Source organism: Catharus ustulatus, chromosome 6, assembly GCF_009819885.2.
Source record: "Catharus ustulatus isolate bCatUst1 chromosome 6, bCatUst1.pri.v2, whole genome shotgun sequence".
NCBI classification, from domain to species: Eukaryota; Metazoa; Chordata; class Aves; order Passeriformes; family Turdidae; genus Catharus; species Catharus ustulatus.
The window spans coordinates 27,599,025-27,615,963 of NC_046226.1; the positions used below are offsets into that span (position 1 = coordinate 27,599,025).

General features: G+C 35.7%; 1 protein-coding gene across 7 annotated transcripts in view; it reads left to right on the forward strand.

Moving 5' to 3' along the window:
• HEATR5A (HEAT repeat containing 5A) overlaps positions 1 to 16,939 on the forward strand; it is a 65,267-nt gene that overhangs the window by 800 nt on the left and 47,528 nt on the right. For 5 of the 7 annotated variants that reach the window (XM_033063720.1, XM_033063718.1, XM_033063721.1 and 2 more), the window contains exons 2-8: positions 7,149 to 7,232; positions 8,585 to 8,832; positions 9,842 to 10,053; positions 12,811 to 12,919; positions 13,437 to 13,586; positions 13,830 to 14,001; positions 15,850 to 16,010. In XM_033063720.1, the coding sequence (XP_032919611.1) occupies positions 8,707 to 8,832; positions 9,842 to 10,053; positions 12,811 to 12,919; positions 13,437 to 13,586; positions 13,830 to 14,001; positions 15,850 to 16,010 (930 nt within the window). In that variant the 5' untranslated portion in view covers positions 7,149 to 7,232; positions 8,585 to 8,706. Of the gene's footprint in view, positions 1 to 108; positions 195 to 7,148; positions 7,233 to 8,584; positions 8,833 to 9,841; positions 10,054 to 12,810; positions 12,920 to 13,436; positions 13,587 to 13,829; positions 14,002 to 15,849; positions 16,011 to 16,939 lie in introns of those variants that run through there. The other 2 variants (XM_033063719.1, XM_033063723.1) reach the window with 2 other exon arrangements.

A 16,939-nucleotide genomic window follows, 5' to 3' on the forward strand; every position in this document is an offset into this window, starting at 1 on the left:
AGCTCTCAGCCCCGTAAGAAAGGGGAGGGAAGGGAAGGGGAGGGAAGGGAAGGGGAGGGGGCGGCAAGCCGGGCGCCGCCCGGTGTCGCGGGGAGCGGCCGGGAGGGTTTGCCCGGTGCCTGCGGTACTGATGGGTCCCTGAGGCTGCGGGAAGGGCTTTGGCATTCCCTCGCACCGAGTTCCGTCATTCTGGGGTCTGGCTTTACATTTCCTTATAAACCTTGGTAATTGGGAATATTTAGGGAGGGGTAGCAATAGTGGACATTCTGATATCTGGAAATGTTGTCGTAAGCTTTTGCAGTTTGAATTCCTGGTTGTCTGGATAGGACAGTGGCTAAGTTTGCACCATATAACTGGTAAAAACCTTGCACAGGGACGTAGAACCTCTGAAGTTGCATTAGTGTTGACATTTTCGAATATTGGAAAGAGTAATAGGTGTTGCAAGTTTACTTAAGAGTAAAGTTTATTTAGATATGGGTGGAAGGATGATAGAAGATGAGGAAGGCAGATAAAAGTTGAGTCCAGCTCTGTGTTTCTGTAAGTGAAATTCGATATCTTTTGAATTTTGGATTCATTAATTGTAGCGATTCTTTGAGTTTGGGGTTTGATTTAGTAGGATTAGGTGTTTGCAGTTGTGCCCATGAACTGTACATTTATTTTAGTCTCACCAGAAATATTTTCCCTGGCTTCAGAAACAGTCAAGCTATATTGTATGCTTTAGAGTTTTCCTACAGGATATGTAATAGTCTCAATTAATGTATGAAATAAGAGTTGAGACCCAGAAAATAGATTACTTCTGGTTGTGTGATGAATGGGTTTGTTTTCCTGCTGGTTTGATACAATGTAAAGGAGGAAGGCAGTTTACTGTTGCACTAAGTCTAGCCATACATTGAAAACTTGTGCTTGATTATTGAACAAAGGATTGTAAAATATCATTGTCAGTAAAATATCTGACTTACTAACTAGTTCATGATGTTGTGTGCTAGCATATAAAAAACCTTTATTAATCAATGCAGGATGATCTTCTGTTTTAGGATTCAGAACTCCTTAATGAGGCAGGAGACAAGAAACACCTTCTCACAAAAACATTTTCAGATTATGGGTTGTTTGTTCTATTCAGATTTTATCTGTCTGGTTTTTACTGGGTTTAGGTAGCAGAACCTGTTAAAAGACACACGGTATCTATATCTACATTGCAGACCAAAAAGGCTTGAAAACTCTAGGCAGTTACATTTTTTGAGCTCTTTTGGCGTTTTCTTTGGGGAACAGCCACATAAAATACCTAGAGAATGAACCACTGCAGTGAGGTATGTCAGTGATTTTTTGCCAGATAGTGATCTCTGATCTGTCAAACAAGTCTCCTGCAGAGTTTGCATCTGTGAGGGCTTCTGCTGCTGCTGCTAAATTTCTGTGTCGGTATTCCAGTGCAGTTGAAGTCTAATCACAATAAAAGCTATAGTGATTTTCAGGAAAAACATGTGTCCTTTTCTGGGATTTCAGTATATATGCAACAGAAATTCCCTGTGGCTTAATTTAGTGCTAAGTTAGACTAAATTCAGCATTTACCTTAACAGAAAATCGGTAGCTAAAATCAACCTACTTTTTGGATAATCCATATATGTATCACCTACTGCTCACATATATATTACTGTTCGTCAATTTAACATTTTAACAAATAACTTCCTGAAACTTCTGTCATTGTGACAAAAAATACCCCCAAACAAACAACAACCCCCACCCTGTCAGGATACTTAGTTTGGTGTATTTTATCTATATTAGATAAACAGTATTGTCTACAACATTCTCAAGACTAAAACTATGTTCAGACATACACTGAAATTGTTGTATGTTATTGTTAGTAGGTGGATGTTTATACTTCTGTGTTTTTCATGCACTTGCCTTGCTATCACATCAGGTTTCAAATCTGCAAAGAAGTAAACCCAAAGTATTCTATGCATTTTTATTCAGACTGAAGCTAGTTGTTGCTTTTTGAAGTTTACTCAGTCCAGTTATGGGGAAAAAGAAAATGTTTTAAACTCATTTTGCCAGTATCAGATATGATACTGGTTTTCTGACTATTAGAAACATTAGTTAATTATTTATATGCAATTTGCCCAGTTGACCGTAAACAAAATAATGTTCTGAGATTCCTATAATAAAACCAAGTTTTACCTTTTGACTGAAACTTTCAGAAATGAACCTAAATAATATTCAAGAGTTGTAAGGGCCTGAGGGGTCAGAGTGTGCCAGTAGTGCCCGCTGTGGAGCTGAGGAAATGGCTGTTTTTACTTCTCAGTAACTGAATGTTGCTGGTTTTGGTTTCCTGGAATAGTTCTTCTCATGTGGAGATAAAAATTGAAGTGATGATAAGAAACATGAAACCAAAGTGTATGTACTTTTAACACAAAGAATTAATGTCTTCCAATTTTTTAAAAAGATCTTTAACATTTTGCATTACTAAAATAGCTACTGCATTTTCAGGCATTTTGTTCAGAGTACTTTTCTTTAATTTTCTCAAGCTTTGTCCTCCAACTTCACAGAAATCATTCCGCATTCCTAGAAGTCATTGTCTTGCTGTTTCTTTCACACTTCAGCAAATGTATATTGTGTTGTAGTTCTTGTCAATGTCACTGTTTTATGTGAGGATTGTGGGTGGTCACATTCTTTGAATGAATATTTTTAAAACCAGGAAGCCCAGAGCAAGAATTCTGATAGATTTCACATAGGTCTTTGTTGCCTTTAAGCTTTATTGCACTTTCAGATACAGGGTAATTCCTCCAAAACTTGGAAATCAATAACATTTGATAAGCATTTTGGTAGGAAAACCAGTCATTTGGAACTGTTCCTGTGGAAGTAAACAAGTACTTTGTGTGAGCATCATTGTTCGCAAAGCATCATTTGTGTTTTGCAACACAAATGGAAGTAGCTGAGAAGTTAACAAGAATTCTGTTTGGGCTGCACGATATTTGTTCTTTAGTACAGCCTGAAACACTGTGGAAACACTGCAAGATCTCCATATCTGGAGCATGAATGGAGATGAATTTGGATTGCATCTATTACAAGTTCTTACATAAATGCTACCAAATTTTTATGAGAGAATAGACACATAGTGTTCCTGTAGCAAATTTCTTCATGCAGAGCACTATTAAGAGGAAAGACTGAAAGAAAAGTGTCTTGTTTCAACATCTATGATTTTGGAGACATGTTTCTAAGCAGAATAATTGCATACAAAAATATGATGTAAGTGGAAGTTGTCCTAGTCTGAAATCTTCACAGTAACTAGAGGAAGTGGTTCTGCAGTCGTGTTATTTTTTGTTGCTCGTAGTCAGACAAACTCTTCATTACTTTTTGCTGTTTGAAATAAACATGTGATGCAAATGTGTACGTATTTTTATTTAAAAAGGAAGATTTGTAAGGAAAACTGAATCCCACTATAGCATAAAATATACAATAAAACATATGAGTACTCAACCATGAGATTTGTTTCCTGTGTTTTTCACATGCTAATGCACTCAAAATTTGATAAAAAGAGTTATAGTTATGCCTGATTAAAAGGCCTTAAAATTTTGGACCTTCTCTGTTGCCTTGTATTCTTTTCCACGTGTTGTGAGTTGTGGTCTTGTGATGACTTTCTCTTGTGGCTTGTTCTTGCAAACTGCTGTAAAATGTCACTGTTGGTGCCTTCTTCTCTGCGCTTGGCTTCAAATTTCTCCACTGCTGACCAGTGTAACATAATACTCCAAAATACCTGATGTTTTTATGGCTCTGTATTAATTTTGGATGAAAAGCACTTGTCAGTTTGATGGCAAGGGTAATTTGGCTCAAGTTGATGAGACCAATCAGTGGCAAATTCAGGTATGAGTGTGCATGTATTGAAAGACTAGGCTCTGGTTTTGTAAGTTGTTCTTCTACTTCTTTATGAAGTATTTAGTCAGTCAAACATACCAGTGTTTCTGCTAAAGTCTTCAGGGGAGTTAACTTTGTCTCTTTCTCCCTCTCCTTGTCTTGTTGCTGAAATTTCCTACATTTGTACTTTTCTTTGAAAGTACATACAAGAAAGCAGTAAAAGAGCGCATGAAATTCACAGGTTTTTGTTGTTTTCTTGTTTTGTTTTGTTTTGTTTTGTTTTGCTTGAGTGAAAGGCCAAGAGTGATAAGCACTACTGAACATAAAATATATACAGAGGGGTCACTGTTACGTTGGGACCTGCAGTTACCTGCTCTTGCTTCATATAACTCTGTAGAGCAAAAATTTAAAGCTTGTGAATATAGAAAAAAGCTACAAGTTGGCTGAATGATGGGGATCCTGCCACACAAAGGATGTGCAAGTACTGATTCACTTACACTGATGCTTTTATTTAGCTTTGCCTTCTCTAACTGAAGATTTTGATTCTGTGAGTTAGTTGTAATGGTTTGTAGAAGTCAGTAAGTAAACAAAGGCTGCTCTGTCTTTCCAGTAATTATGAACATATTTATCTGTTGAATATTCCCACTCCAATATATTTCCACTGTCTAAACTCTAAACTAATTTAGGCTGAAATTTTAGTTCTTTTTTATTCCCTATGAAATTACTGAGATTCTGTAATTGTTGTTTATTTAAATCAGGTTATTTCTGTCTGTGTTATAAATTTGCTGGGCAGTCATATCTCCTATTTGAGGTTGCTGGAGTTTGAACCTGCACTTTTTGCCTTCTCCAGACCTGGGGGGCATCTTTGTTTTTTGCCTACTAGCATAAACAGTACACTGTAACTCTTGGATTTTGGCCTATGTTTCATTTGTTAGTAGCTGCCTTTGGCTGGTGCTTTAAGGTTTTTCTGCCCAGCTGGCAAAGACCATCATACTCAGTTTCTCTTGTTAAAAGTAAGTCCGAGGGAGCTGGGCAGGAGTTTTGTTTATGTTTGGAAGACACTACACAGGTATGTGCAAGGATGTACGAAAGGCTTGAGCATCGATGTCTGTCCGTGCTGTCAGCTCAGATGCTAACGATCGTCCTATTAAACTTTTAAACAGTGCTGCAGGAGCAACATTGATCTCAGCTGTTAATGGCTGGAATTAAAGGTGTCAGGCTGAAAGGCTTTCTCTTAAACATATTGGTTCACTTGTTAGGCAGATGATAATAAATCTTGCTTTCTGAAGAAAAGAACGTGGATTTGAAGTCAGTTGAAATATCACTGTGGTGCAGTGAGGGTTATCTTGAAGCCAGCAAATGTACTTCAGCTCTGTTTTTCAGCAGTGGGATGGTTATGGCATTGATTATGTAGTCAGCCCAATGGCAGCTGTTATGAAAACACTGGTTATTATTACTGGTCATTTTTCGTCTTAATCATTACTATTATTCATTATTCTTTTTTTACTATTACTCATTACTGTCAATGAGTAACAGCAGTAGTTTCTTAGAGGAATAATATGCACTCATGTCTCTGCTACATTAGTCATTGGTACAAAATTGAATCAACAGGTTTGTTATCTTAGATTTAGTGCAGAATTATGTTAATACTTATGAAATTAAAAAAATATAAATAATTATTATTAAGGTAAGATAAATGGCACTTTATTTTCTTCACTACACAGTAGGTGTAAGGAACTCAGACCCTCATCTAGATTGTGTGCAGCTTGTCCCCAAGTTCTGTGCTTGTGTTCAGCTTTGCACTGTGAGCCCTGTGCTTTTTGATCTGATCTCTGCAAAACCAGTATGCTGCAGGAGAACTTAATGCCCTACATTCTCGCCCTGCTTCTCTCAAGTCTGTATGCACATGCCCTGCTTTTATCATTACTTTTGAAACTTCATAAGTATCTCTGTAAGGGGATACAGGCTTACAGCCTATTGAAGGGAACCTCAATAAGTGTTTGGAATAAAGTTTTTTGCTTAAGGTAGGGAGTATGCTGCTTTCTGTAGAGGTTTGTGGAATCAAGGTTTGCTTTTTGATCAGCAGTGGACAGTGGAGCGATCAGGTCTGGGAAATTAGGGGATTTTATTTTTTTTTTCTGCATGGACAATTCTGTTTCTACAAAACTAATTCTTGCATAATACACAGTCAGCCTTTTAAATTCAGTTCTAATAGTCTTTTCTTCAAAAAATACTAGTGTTTCTGGCCATGGCAGCAGGCACTCATTATAAAGATCCACATCTTCACCAGAATATTTTTCTCTCTTTAATTTAGGCTAAAATTAAATAAATGTATATTGATTTTGCGAGTGCTTATATCATTGAAGTGTTTCATTTAGAAACAAGTTACAATAATAACTTGGGATGGTGTTTCTTAAGGATTTGTCCTGTCAAGTATTAGAAACCTCTGAGGGTGCAGGTTCTGCAATTTCTCAGCACCAGTCCCAGTGGCTGATAATCCTTAGAGTGAAAATATTTTTTTCTATCAAGAGGGAAGCTTTCTTGTTTTAATTATGAAGTAAAGAATCTGTCTTCATCCTCTTGGTGACCTTCCCTTTTTCAGACTGTGAGGTCATTTGAGCCTTTTCTTCAGCAGGCTGAACACTGGTTCACCAGGCAAAAAGAAGTTTGGATTACTCGGATATCTACATGTACTTTTTATTTGTTTTCAGCACCAGTCTTTTGAAGAGTGATTGAAAAGTCTATGCTTTTAAAACATCATGCAACCTGTATTTCATGTCCTACCAGAATAAGTTCAAGGAGAATGAGTTATGAAAGGAAATGTTCTTGCCCGTGAATTCTTCTGTTGAAACTGTATCTGGAGGCTAGGAGAATGGATTGATAAACCTCATGTCTTGTATTGATAGCATTGTACAGGAAGTTTTCAGAATAGTTGGATCACCTTTGCCAGTTCTGCTGGTTGTTGGCTAATTTTTCTAGAAAATTATTATGGTTATGATGTTGCTGCTTGAACTTACTTTTTACTGGCTTAGAATTAAACTGAGTTAGCAAAACAGAAATGAGGAATGTGATTACAGTAGTTAAATGAACCCAGTTGTATGGTGCATATGGTGGGTCTACCAAATTTAAATGGTAGCATATAAAGAGCTAATAATATTAATGGAGGTCCAGTCTTTTTGGTGAGCTATTACTATTACTTTGTTGGTATTGCAAGACTTTGGAATTCTTGTTTTCTGTAGAAACACTTGTATCTTATGTGCTTTCATTCCTAACATTGGTCTTTGTATTAATTATTTTCCTAGAAAATTGAGTTCTTAACATCCTTTATCCAAAAGCCTGGGGCAGCAAAGAGACAGTTTTTATAATGAGGAGAAATTATCTACCTGGTAAGTGAAATGCCAATGTCTGTCACTGCAGTGTTTTCAGTTAGGGAAAACGACCGTGAGTTGTAATCCTGAGATGGACATGTAAATTGGATAAGTTCCTGTGGTAGTAGGTGGTTCAGAGGTGGTAGGCATTAGAACAGACTTTGGGTGAGGGGAAAAAAGGAGCATTTGTGACCTATAGATGTAATTTTTCATGCTGAGCATTGATGAAACTCTATACTTAATCCTACTTTTTTTTGGTTTGTTTCAAAAAATGTGAGGATAGAGCTAAATTCTGTGAGTGTTCTAGGAGTGAGATAACTGATAAACTGTGAACTTCTACATACCTAGGCAGACAAAATATGTAGTGGTATAATGTGCTATGTATATTTAGATCTGCTTGCCCTAGGCTTTTGCCTTGTCAAGCTACTTGGTATTTCAGGTAGGTTTGAAGTGACAGTTCATTATAATAAATTAAATGTGACTAATTTTTGGTGAGTAAATTTTATATTAAAATGTGTAGAAACTGGTGAAGGTAACCTTCTGCTCTGTGTTTGGTGACAGCCTGAGTACTGAATTATTTATCAGTGCTTTATATTGCCCATCTACTCTTTGAGTGATCATTTTACAGTATAATATTGTTACTGCATAGGAAAAGCTGTGTTCAGCAGTCTTACTCACCTCTGAAAAGGATAACTTGCTTGGGAGTTTAAAATATGGTTGACATTTTACCAGAATCTCCCCGACTGTTTTTATTTATGAAACCTACAGAATATTCTATTTTGTATTTTGAGGCTATATGGCATTTAGATATTTAGGAGTTAAGATATCATTAGAAGTATTTTCCATCTTGGTTTGCTTATCAACAATGAGGAAATTCCCAAAATAGTCTGATAGACATAAGTAAAATGTAACTTCTTTTGAACTTTGAGTTTTGTAACAATCTTTTCAGGTTTGGGGTTTTTTTCCAAATAGAGATTATTAGAGGTTTGCTCAGCAATTAAATTCTGAGGGCTTTTTATACGTTGCTTGGCACTGAGAATTCCTGAAATGTTTGAATAATATGTCAGCATTTATATTTGTGAATATAATTAACAGGAGTTAATTGTTGGTTGCAGCTTTTGCTGCACTTTTTTCTTGATAACAAAATCATTATGTTTCAACTGGCATATTACATCAATGCCATTATCTAATTTTCAAAAACATTTTGTGTTATTAATAAATATAATAATATAATATATACAACTGCCATAATTTCCTTTCTATATTAGGCTTTCCTTTCAACTTTTCATTTTAGTAAGTCAAACATGGATATTATATATGATAAGATTTTTGACTTTTTATTAACTTTTTTCTTTCTTTTTTCTGCTCAGGTGTTCAAACTTTTGATTTGCCAGATATTAATGAGGAAGAAAACTGATTAATGCAGTTTTGGTAGTTCATTGGATTGTTTTTCATCTTGCACTGTTGGAAGATTTGAGGAAGATTTCAAGGAATGGAGTTAGCTCACAGCTTACTACTTAATGAAGAAGCATATAACCAGCTTGGTGAATTTCAAAAAGCAGAGTTCATTTTTGAATGGTTACAATTTTTGGAAAAACTTTTACCAGTGACTAGCAGAGTAAGTGTAATGAGACTTGAGAAGAAAAGCCTGTCTTTTTATTATTTTGTTTAAAATCAAAGAACAGTATGCAGTGTTATTTGCCTCATGTCTTGTATGTACAAGCAGTAAAATATATTCAGTGTTAGCAGCAGCTTTCTAAATGTTATAAGTTGTTGGTCACAACCCTTCTAGTGGCAGAGCCATTTGTCCAATTAAAGGAATTTTAATTATTTTTAAACTCCTATTAATACTGCAAGATCTTGCAGCCCCATTATGAAGAATGTCAGTAATGCTCCCACCTAGTGTTGCACAATTATTTGATGCTTCTCTACCAAGCAGGAACGTAACATCTTTCTCTTTGTTGTTTTTTAAAAATTTTAGTCAAATGACAAAATATCTGTTTCCAGCCAACTCTCTAGTTGTTTCATTCACTGTTTAGTGTATATTAAGTAGGTTATGTAGACATGTAAGAGTAAACTAACCAAAATAATACTATTTAAGGGTTGTTATTTGTGATGAAAACATGTAAATGAAAAACAGGGCCAGGTTCTTTTTTTAAAAAAGTATTAAAAAATTATGTAAGACTGGATAACTGTTTTAAGGGAAGTTCTCTCTTTTCCAATGCTCAGGTTCTTGAAACTCAGCTTTTTCTTTTAAGTTCTTCTTTCCTACTAAACTTACTATATATGTATATATGAATTATTTTATTTTAAAACAGGAATAAAAAAGAAAGAAAAAGCAGCTTTGTTTGAGAAATATTTAAGTATAGACATGCCACAGGGAAAATACACTTGAAATGCTACTAGCAGTAATTGTGCTCTGAAAAAAGTAATGGATTTTTAAGAATAAAATAATCACAAACTTGAAATGTCTTTTAAGTATAAAAATGCAATAAAATGTTCATTTGTATTTCAAAATGTCATTATCAGCATGGTAATAATGAAAAGTAAAGATAATTTACAATAATAATCTGTAATTGGCTTTTAAATTTAACTGAACTTTAACTGGTTACTGATTTTATTTTCAGGCTGATATAAGAGAAAACCAGAAGAAACTGGTTGAACAATTGACTTCTTTATTAAACAATTCACCAGGACCTCCTACCAGACGGCTTCTTGCTAAGAATTTAGCTGTACTTTATAGCAGTGGAGACACTTTTTCTGTTTACCAAACAATTGACAAATGCAATGAACTTATTCGGAGTAAAGATGACTCACCAAGTTATCTGCCTACGAAACTGTAAGTGTGTTTTTACCCTGAAGCTTCAAAGCCAGTAATAACAAGATAGCTTCAAGTGGTGAGATGCATCTGAGTTCCCTGCCACAAAATACACAATGAAACAAGGATTGTGCTGGTAGTCCCTGTTGTATGTGTGCAGGAACCAAAAGACACCTGGTGGTCTCCAGCCAGTCAGCTGAAAATCAGGCCAGGGAGAATACCAACAATGGATAGCAGAATCATGAGAGGACAGGTGCTTCAAAAACAAGGGAAAGGTAGTAACAGTGCTGACAAGAGCAGTGAAACAAGAGGTACTACTCTAGGTATAAAAGAGAGTTGCTGAGTACATTTCTTAATTCAACTGGGAAACTGGATATAGTTAAAAACATGTGAAATGTTTGTAACTAAATACTGAAAGCCCAACCAACAGAGCAGAGAAACATGAACTGTTAGCTCAGAAAGTGAAGCCAAATCTTTATGTGCAGAAATGTTATTAATAACCTTCATTCCTGAAATTATGCACATCTTTCACTCTAGTGAAACAAATTAAAGATGAAGGTAGTAAGGATGAGATAGTAAAACATTCTTAATTTATATTTTTATCTTAATTTATTTTTAATTATCCCATGCATTAATGATATGGCATTGAAAGCAGAGCAGGATCTCTCTTCCTCCTTCACTTTGCATGCTAAATTTGTTTCTGAAAACACAAGTAAAGATTCCTGAAAATAGATTTTGCAAGGAGTCAGTTTTATTTTCTAATGCCATTTTTTGTTTCCTTCTTGTTCCAGCTGACCTCTTGTGCAGTGTTTTGAGTTAAGAATAAGTTTGCTATAAAGGGTCTTAGTCTTGCAAAGTAAATTACTGCTATATTGCGTTCTTAACAATGATATGCTTTAACTTTAGAGTTGAGTTGTAGTGTGGGACAGAGCTCTGCAGGTCTTCCTGCTTTAGCTGTGGTGTGGCACACTGGAGGAAGTGGGATGATGTCAGCACAGCAAGGAGAGATGGGGGAGGCCGTTAGCAGAAAAGCAGAAATGGGAGATAAGCAGAGCCAGAGTGCAGAGTAGTAGCTGGAGGGGAGAGAGAGGTGGCAGTGTACAGAATGTATGTAAGCAGTGGTAAGGAGAGGAAGAAAGAGATGGAGAAAATGGTAATTGTAAAATATTATTTCCTTCAATAAAGTTTTGGTTTAAGGGATTTCTGGTAGAACTGGCACGGAAGCAACAAGCACCAGAAAATAATTGGAACTGCAGAACTGTGTGTTGAGTAAATTCTTTCCTCCTAGGCTGCATGTATATGAAATACTTGGTGTTCAGTGTAGAAAAACTGCTTTTTTTTGTTTTGTTTTGACCTTGATTAAAGTGTTGTCTTTGCCATCTGTTCATATTTAGTACGCATGCCCATGTTGTCTCATAGCAACACTTCACCATTAGTGTTCACAATATGTTGATGCACCTGGGAACTCCTTTAAATACAGATTCCAGTGAATTGGTCTCTTATCCCATAGATTGTCACTTTTCTTCTTTCATATAGGTGGAAGATGAAAATATTTTAGGCAAGCATTTTAAACACGACCTTAGTTAGGTGCTCATTGGTACTAAAACTCAGCATAATATGAATGCTCTACCAAGTTAGATAAACAGGTCATGCAGCGTGAATGCAGCTTCTTACTTTATTAAGGAGAGTACCTGTGACAATCAGATGTTCAATTTAGAAGTGAAGTTGGAAAATTGTAATTTTATGCCCAGGCACACCATAAACAAAATTTAAATCCATACTGTTGGTGTGTACTGAGTTGGATGAAAGCAATAAAAAAACCGGGTTTTTAATAAAGTAATATTGTAGTATGACAAGAGATAAAGGATACTAGGTTTGTTTTTATTACTGTGCATTTAGAGAATTACTGTAAATATTAAATGTATTTTGAAATTAAGAATATATTCAGTATGACAATTAAAAATTATATACATGGAACTTGAATTTGGTTGCGGAATAAGCAAAATGTTTTGTTGAAGGGGGTGCTGAGCAATGTCTGCATATTTAAGTAGGTCTGGAAAAGAGCTGAAAGCTGGTTAAACATAGAGTTGTTTTTCTCCCCATATTCAAGAAATTAATTGGTTTAGTTATAGATCTGTCAATAGAAAACCAAAGTGTTGTCATTAACTAATTATTCAAAGGAAAATGCTCTTTCATTAGGCACCTCTTTTCTAAAGGCCAATGAGCACACAGAGTCAAGTTCTCAGGTATTTCGCCTGCAAGTTAAATTCAAAATCTCTCTACAGTGAAAAGGACATGGGTTTATAGTTTTATTTCCTTCAGGTATTTCCTTATTATGTACTGTGGTACATAAATGACAGAATTGTAATTACTACACCATTTGCAGTCTACTACTGTCAACCATCAAGTTGAAATAAAATGAACCTGTCCCAGACTACTTCTGGCATCATCTGCTGCAGCATGAAGCAGAGCATGCTTAGTAAGAGTTTAATGTTAATGTTTAAAGGTGGATATGAAAATTGTATTCCTCTTGTAAAATGTACGAAGATTGTATAACCCGAATTCCTGTATTATCCAAGTTACTTTAGCAACCCTTGTATCTGCATTTCTTGTAGAGGGTATGTGCCACATACACATTTTTTTCACTTTAGATGATCCACTTGCATTTTTGGTTATTAGTTATTTTGCTGTTTGCACATTGATTACTTCAGTCGTCTTAACCCTTTCATCTCTTAGTGCATCCATTTTCACGCGTCTTTGGATTTGCTTTTGTTTTAGTGCTGCGGTGGTATGCTTGGGCTATTTATACAAAAAATTGGGAAGAATTTTGGGAAACAGTTTTACTGACACCGTTGGGAATGTGCTTAAAGCAATGAAGAATGCAGAGGTATTGGAACAGCATGTTTAAAAATGATTGGAAAAATAAAAACACTTTTACTGTTGGTAGCTGGACCAATGAATAAGAGAAAATGCATGATACCAAATTACAAAAAAAAGTTGTGAAAAGTCAGATAAAAATCACTGTCTAAATTCTAAAGAAGTACTAGAGTTAATGGATCATGACTATGAAAGGATGGATCACAGCTTTTCTTTATCTGGTTTCATGAAAGTACTTGATAAATTAGAAAATTTAATTGCATTATTAATGCGAACATTTTTTCTATAGCTCACATTTTATGTTTTGTGTTTTGCACTTGTAATTATTACTTTTCAATAGAACATAGAATTAATATTTTCATTTGCTTACAGAGTTTTGGGGTGACTTAGCTGCTTTAATTTAATTCAGAATAAATAGATCTCTGAAAGACCCAGCCATTTCTTTACCTATTTCAGTAGCTGGCGTTTTGTATTTCCAAAGAACTTAGAGTTACAAAACTTCAACATTTCTCTTTTTCATTTTTCAGTCTCAAGGTCGTTATGAAATCATGCTTAGTTTGCAAAATATATTGAATGGTTTAGGAGCTGCTGCTATCCCCTGTCATAGAGATATTTACAAAGCTGCTCGATCGTGTTTGACAGATCGATCCATGGCTGTCCGCTGTGCTGCTGCAAAGGTAAACTGCTCCAAGAGATGTTTTAAGTAGCTCCTTAAAGCATAAAATTCTGTCTTAATGATTACGGAACAGGGAAGTAAAAATATTGTTTGCTTATTTGTGTTTCTTTGATATTAACTTGGCAGAAAAATTCAAGTAATTTTAGTATTGTTAGTGAGAACTCAGTGTCTTATGTAGCAAACTAAAATTTTTACTTAGTGCTTTTCCATGTCAAAACACTTTTATTTCCCTTTTTTTGTCTAGTGTCTTCTTGAACTTCAGAATGAAGCAGTATTTATGTGGAGTACAGATCTGGACAGTGTTGTTACCTTATGTTTTAAATCCTTTGAAGGTTCCAATTATGATGTACGATTAGCAGTTTCTAAACTTCTTGGCACAATATTGGCTAGAGCTCTAACATCTAAGCAGATTGCAGGTAAAGTATGTACTTTCTTTGCTGATTCCTCATCTGTAAAAATCTGTCAGATGATAAGAAACTCTCAAGTTCTGTTGAAGACTGAAGTAAAATCACATTGTAAGCTTCTTCTAACTGTTCACATCTCTGGTTTGGTCTTTTTTTCTAACTTTTTTTCTTGTGAAGTGCTGTGGTTTTGGTTGTGTCTGTCTATCTATCTATCTATCTATCTATCTATCTATCTATCTATCTATCTTTATAAAATAATGAACAATGGAAAGTAGTGAGTAAAATGTTTTCTCCACTGTGTTGTATGGAGAGAAATTAGTAACTTCAGGAATTTAAAAACAAGATTAGTTTAAGCAGTTTAAAAATAACTAAGATTTGAGGCAGTTGCTCTGTCAGACTAAAAAGTTAAGGATACCTTCAAGCTGTTTTTTTTTCAGTAATCAATACAGCATCTGGATTGTCAGCAGATAGCAGTATAAATATGATCAGAAGCATAAATTTGCAGTTTTGTTCACACAACAGCTATGTAACAGTTTTTTCTGAAAGTACTTGAATTAACTGAAGCATCCTGGCACAACCAGGTACTTAGTGTGATTCAGACTGAGTGGTTTTAGTTTTAGAAACCCCGAGCTAAATATCTAGCTGTAGTCTTGAGGCTGTGTATTTGCATTGTAGGCTCTGAAGTCTTGGTTCACAAAGTATTTCCCCCAGAAATTTTTGAAGAGAATTACTGTGTTACAGAAAAAAAAATCAGCACTTATCTTTTCTCAATAAAATAAAAAATTAATATTTTGACCTCTTTATAGACTCATTAGTTTCCTTTAATCTATGTAAACAATGTACTTGTTATTTCTAAGGCTCTAAGATAAGGTTATATAAGAAGCTTATAAATTATTTGGTTGGCTATTTCAAGGAGTTTTGTCCTTATTTTAGTTATTTTTAGTTAAAAAGCAGTTAGAGCTAAGTGGGGCAGAAGCTAGATGGGGACTAGAAGGGGCTGGGGGAGAGGTGGAGAAAGCAGTACATGAAGAAATTTGTAGTCCTGAAACTTGTGTATTGTGTCTGATAACCTGCAGATATTGAAGGGGTTTTGTTTAATTTTTTTTCTGGACATCTTTATCTCAATTCCTCTCACTCCTTTTCTCATTTGAATCCTTGATGAAAAATGCAGTGAAAATTTTTGGTCAGTTCACACAGTGTGCTGTCATCATCCTAAATTTACAAGTAAATGTCCCAGCATGTATTTTAAATGAACTTTCTGTCAAGAAATAAAACATTGAAATAGGAATTGGGGGTGGATAATTTTCCTGAACAATTGCAGGCATATTTTATTTATCTCATTCTTTTAAAGAACTCTCTTAAAATTAAGATGAGTTGGTATTTTTTCTAAGAGAACCTGTAGCTATGCCTTTACCTTGCTAAGTGTTATCAGAGAGGAATCTGCCCTGTCTGAGGTTTGAAATGGAGAATGTCTTTGCTAGTAAGCTGGAATATGTAGGAACTAGGGCTTTCATGAAGCTATGGGTGGTAGGAGTAGACCTTAGAGACTTTTTGCAGAGGGAGCGTAGATGGTAAATAGTGAGGGTGGGTAAATGTAAGTATGCATATTAAGTAATGGTTTAAATTACTTAAAGGCAGTTAAAACAGAAAAACACAAGAAATATTGTGCTTTGCTCGAGCACTGAGAGCTAAAATGTCCTAGTTTCTTTTGTGAAGTTATGCTCAAACAGTATTTGGATTTGATTGTGCTGCTGAGTTTGTCCAAAATATTTTTACTAAAATTAAGAGAGTTGAAACTCTACTTCTAAAATGTGGCAAGATTTTTGAACTATTCCTCTAAAAATGTACATCTGTTCTTAGCGTCCACCAAGCATAACTTCCGCAGAATCTCTTTGGAAGATGTGATGGAGCTATTGGGAACTGGATTTCTGCGTGGAAGTTGTGGATTTCTACGAGCCAGTGGTGATATGTTGAAAGGGACCAGTTCAGTCAGCAGAGATGTTAGAGTTGGAGTCACCCAGGTTTGGATTACATCAGTTATGATTTTCTGAGATTGCTAAACATTTATTTCTATAATTGCTTTACTCTGTATATATCTCTTCTTTCATCTTTTTTTTTTTGTATTTGTAATGAAATGTATATACAGTAATTTCACGATTATAAGCCGCGCTGAGTATAAGCCCCACTTCCGGGTGTCGGCAACTTTTCATTCTTTGTCCATACATAAGCCACACCTGATTATAAGTCACAGGTTACAATACAGAGTGTGATAAAAGGTATCTATTCTATCACCATCTGTTGAGGGTGGGGGCAGTGATCCTTATATCAACGGCAGATATTCTGCTAATGGGCCATCCATTGAAACCAGGCAGGGCATTGTTCTTTATCTTTTCACAACCCATCCTTCCTCCAGGGAGTCATTTTCTGCTAATGGCCCATTGAGTCCCACTGTGTGACTGATAAAATTACTGCATCCCATTGGAAGTTGCTCCAGCCAGGGGGAAGAGCCCCACATTTCTTACCAAGATAAAAACAGAGGTTTTGGGACACTAAGGGAACCTCTTTCTCCACTGGACCTTTAGAGGGAAACTGGATTTCTGCACATCACCACTGGACTTTTAGAGGGAAACTGCACCTTCTGCAGGAGCACTGCTCCAACTGAACCACATCTGTCACTGCAGGAGGATGCAGCCACCATGGAATGGGGCCTACCAACACCCTGCCTGACGGGGTGTCAGGTTGTACTCTGACTTTGTCAGGGTTTGGAGTTTGTTTCTTTGTAGTACTGTATTTCTATTTTAATTTCCCTAGAAAAGAACTGTTATTCCTAATTCCCATATTTTTGCCTGAAAGCCCCTTGATTTCAAAATTATAATAATTTGGAGAGAGGGGGTTTACATTCTCCATTTCAAAGAGAAGCTCCTGCCTTTCTCAGCAGACACCTGTCCTC